We start from the raw sequence: 2,883 nt of genomic DNA, 5'->3' as shown, positions 1-2,883 counted from the left end.
CTGTCCAAGTTGGAGTCAATGTATTTAAGTACGGAATGGAGTTCCCCCAGAATTACTGTTACCGAAATGATTTGAATTTTTCAGTTTACCCATTAGCAGCATCAAAAACTCAACAACTTCGAATGGTCTGGAATGCCACCGAATGGACTACATTTTAAAGTGTTAGTTCACTATTCGTTGTCCTGGATGGGATACAAATATAATACTCAATAAATAAACCTAAACAGTCTCTGTTCCAACTGTACTCCCAAACTGAAATGCACCCCAAGTATTGTACATCCTCACAATCGCTCTGTTAAAATGTTGCTATTATCTCCTAAGCAGGAATATATTATTTTTTAAAAAAAATCTAGTTACTAAATGAAGAATCAGACAAAATAGGATTTATATAACATGCCTGATGGCGACGAGGGTCAACTAAGGACGGGGCTGTGGTGCAATTTTGAATGGTGGCTCTAACTGAAAAGTTGTCTCTTTTCTATCCTAACACGGTGTCTATGAATGTCAGTAAGTGGGTGAAATCGCTGATGAAGTTGCTTGTAATCGGGCGGTAGTGATTGCGAGGCTGTTTTGTTGTTGCCGTATTATTGTGTTGTGTTGTACTGTATTGTGTTGTGTCTAACACTCAGAGATCGTGCCTGATGTGCTCTGGTGTCGTTGTTGGAGTGTGCACACAGCGTGACACTGATGGATGCGCCAATGGTTAGACGGACAGATGTTAGGGCGGATCTAACGGAATGTGCACGTCTAGATTGGGCTAAAACCATCTCGATTCCGTGAAAGTCACTTAGTCAGCCCTAAAGGCAAGCCGGGTAGGATGCAGGTAGCCTCTTTTGCCGGTCGGATCGCTCCTTCTCTCATCAGATCGGACTAAATGGAGAGCCCCTGCGACTGGCGATGAGATGAAGCTGACCAAATTTGGCAGGAGAAGCAGAATTTGACAACTCACCACTTTTTTTTCCCCCTCTCTCTCTCTCTCTCTCGTCAAACAATTCGTCATTTCCAGGAGCACCCACACTTCCCGGGACTCGGCGACTTGCAATTTTCATCCTGTGACAAGCTGAAAAAGAGACAACTTAACCATCGTCACCAGCTGAAAGTGAAGCGGATTTCGGTGCAGTAACTTGAGGGGAGGGGAGGGGAGAGAAAGAGATAGAAATAAACTCGATACGGCGCGCATGAAGTTATGACGCAGGATATTTAAATCTGCCCAGTTTTCAGACATTTGGAATGATTCCAGGGCTTAAAAGAATGGGGAAGATTGGCGATTTCTGATCTTACCGTCAATAGTCAGCTCTTCCCTCATCTGCTCCCGCTCAACTCCTCTAAGAATTTGCTACTGGTTGCCTGACATCTTTAAAAACGCGTTTGGGACAGAAAGATCGCCCCGTGATCTGCTCTGGCTGTCATTAAATACCTATCTGCCAAGAAAGAAAAAAGTGCAATTGGTGGCCAAGAAACTGTTTGGCATTTGCTGATCCATGTTCTCAAAAAGCACTTGAACACAGTTGAGTCCGTCCCCTTCTTCTGATGTTCATTTCCGTAAGGGACACGCAATCGAGCTCCAACCCAATCGATCCTTGTCTAAATGGAGGTTTCTGAAAGGCATTTAGTCAAAAGATCTACTACCAGCGGACAATTTAATTATCAGAAAACTGGCGGATTTCCCCGAGAAACCCGTCTCCAAGTCGCCTGGGCTTGAAGGTTTGGGAAGCTCCAAATTAGCCAGAGGTGCAGCCGAATTCTCCAGTGGAGGAGGCGTCATTAAAGGTTGGGGAATCTCGAATCCCAAATCGTATGATATCTCTCCCAGAAAGAAGCACCAGATCACACCACGGATCGAAAAAATTGTAAGTAGAGTCATTGTGCCAGTTGTTTGAGCACTTTTTAACAATTAGTTTTAAGAGAACGAGAGACTAGATGCAGATAAACAGGATGGCACTGAAATGGGAAGTACACAGTCTTAAGTTACTTAATCATTTTGCATTTGATTCTCTCCCCCCCCCCCCCTCCAAGAAATCTGATAAAAAGAACTTCTCAGATAAAAAGTGGTGCGATTTTGAAATAAGATCTGATGTTACTTGGGGATTGTAGCCCAGCTGTGTTGTTGATATGGGCTATTCTTTATTACTTGTGATGTATTTGGGAAGTCGGTGGGTTTGATGTGCCGGGTTGCGGATGCTGACGAGTTGTGTGTGTGTGTGTGTGTGTGTGTTTTTTTTTGTTTTATTTTGTAAGTTGACAGTTAAAGAATGCCGACTTTGGGTGACGCGATGATCTCGTTTTCTTTTAAGCTTGCCTGTTGCAGCTCTCAGTGAGTGCCTGCGAGGAGCCGAGGCGATGTTTGTAGACAGAGCGATGCGATGTGAGCGAGCTGTGGCGCTCTGAGCCTGAGTGAGTGAGTGAGAGTGAGAGTGAGTGTGAGTGAGTGAGTGTATGCGTGCGTGTCTCTGCCCCTCTCGCTTTCTGAGTCTGTCTTTCTGCCCGATCCCCGCCAGCCAGAAGCCCCGTTGCTGTTCGCATGAAAACGCCGCCTGCCCGCCGCGCAGCCACCTTGGAAGGAGTTGGGGATCTGTCGGGCTAACTCCGGCCAGCATGCCGAGAAGGAAGCAGCAAGCGCCCAGGCGCTCAGCAGGTACGAGACTGTGTGGGTGAGAGAGAGAGAGAGAGAGAGAGGGAGGGGAAGGGAAGGGAAGCATTTGTGTTTTTTTAAAGAAAATAATATTGGTATGGTGAAGAAAAAAAAAATCCTCAATTCTTTGGTTAACTTGTGTTACTTCCCCCCTCCCCCGGATCTCGAACGATCAGAGCTTTTAAAAAAAAACCAAAACAAACAAAAATAACAAAGAGTGTTTGTCAGCTGACACTCAGCCCGCTCTGACT

General features: G+C 45.5%; 1 protein-coding gene across 1 annotated transcript in view; it reads left to right on the top strand.

Annotated features, from left to right (window-relative positions):
- Positions 1–1,700: 1,700 nt before the first annotated feature.
- Positions 1,701–2,883, top strand: part of tshz3b (teashirt zinc finger homeobox 3b) — a 72,705-nt gene continuing 71,522 nt past the window's right edge. Inside the window, exons 1-2 of the mRNA XM_067997972.1 lie at positions 1,701–1,850; positions 2,499–2,635. Coding sequence (XP_067854073.1) covers positions 1,798–1,850; positions 2,499–2,635 — 190 coding nt within the window. The 5' untranslated portion in view covers positions 1,701–1,797. The remainder of the gene's footprint in view (positions 1,851–2,498; positions 2,636–2,883) is intronic.

Source organism: Heptranchias perlo, chromosome 16, assembly GCF_035084215.1.
Source record: "Heptranchias perlo isolate sHepPer1 chromosome 16, sHepPer1.hap1, whole genome shotgun sequence".
Lineage (NCBI taxonomy): Eukaryota > Metazoa > Chordata > Chondrichthyes > Hexanchiformes > Hexanchidae > Heptranchias > Heptranchias perlo.
This window is presented reverse-complemented; position numbering and strand designations above follow the sequence as displayed.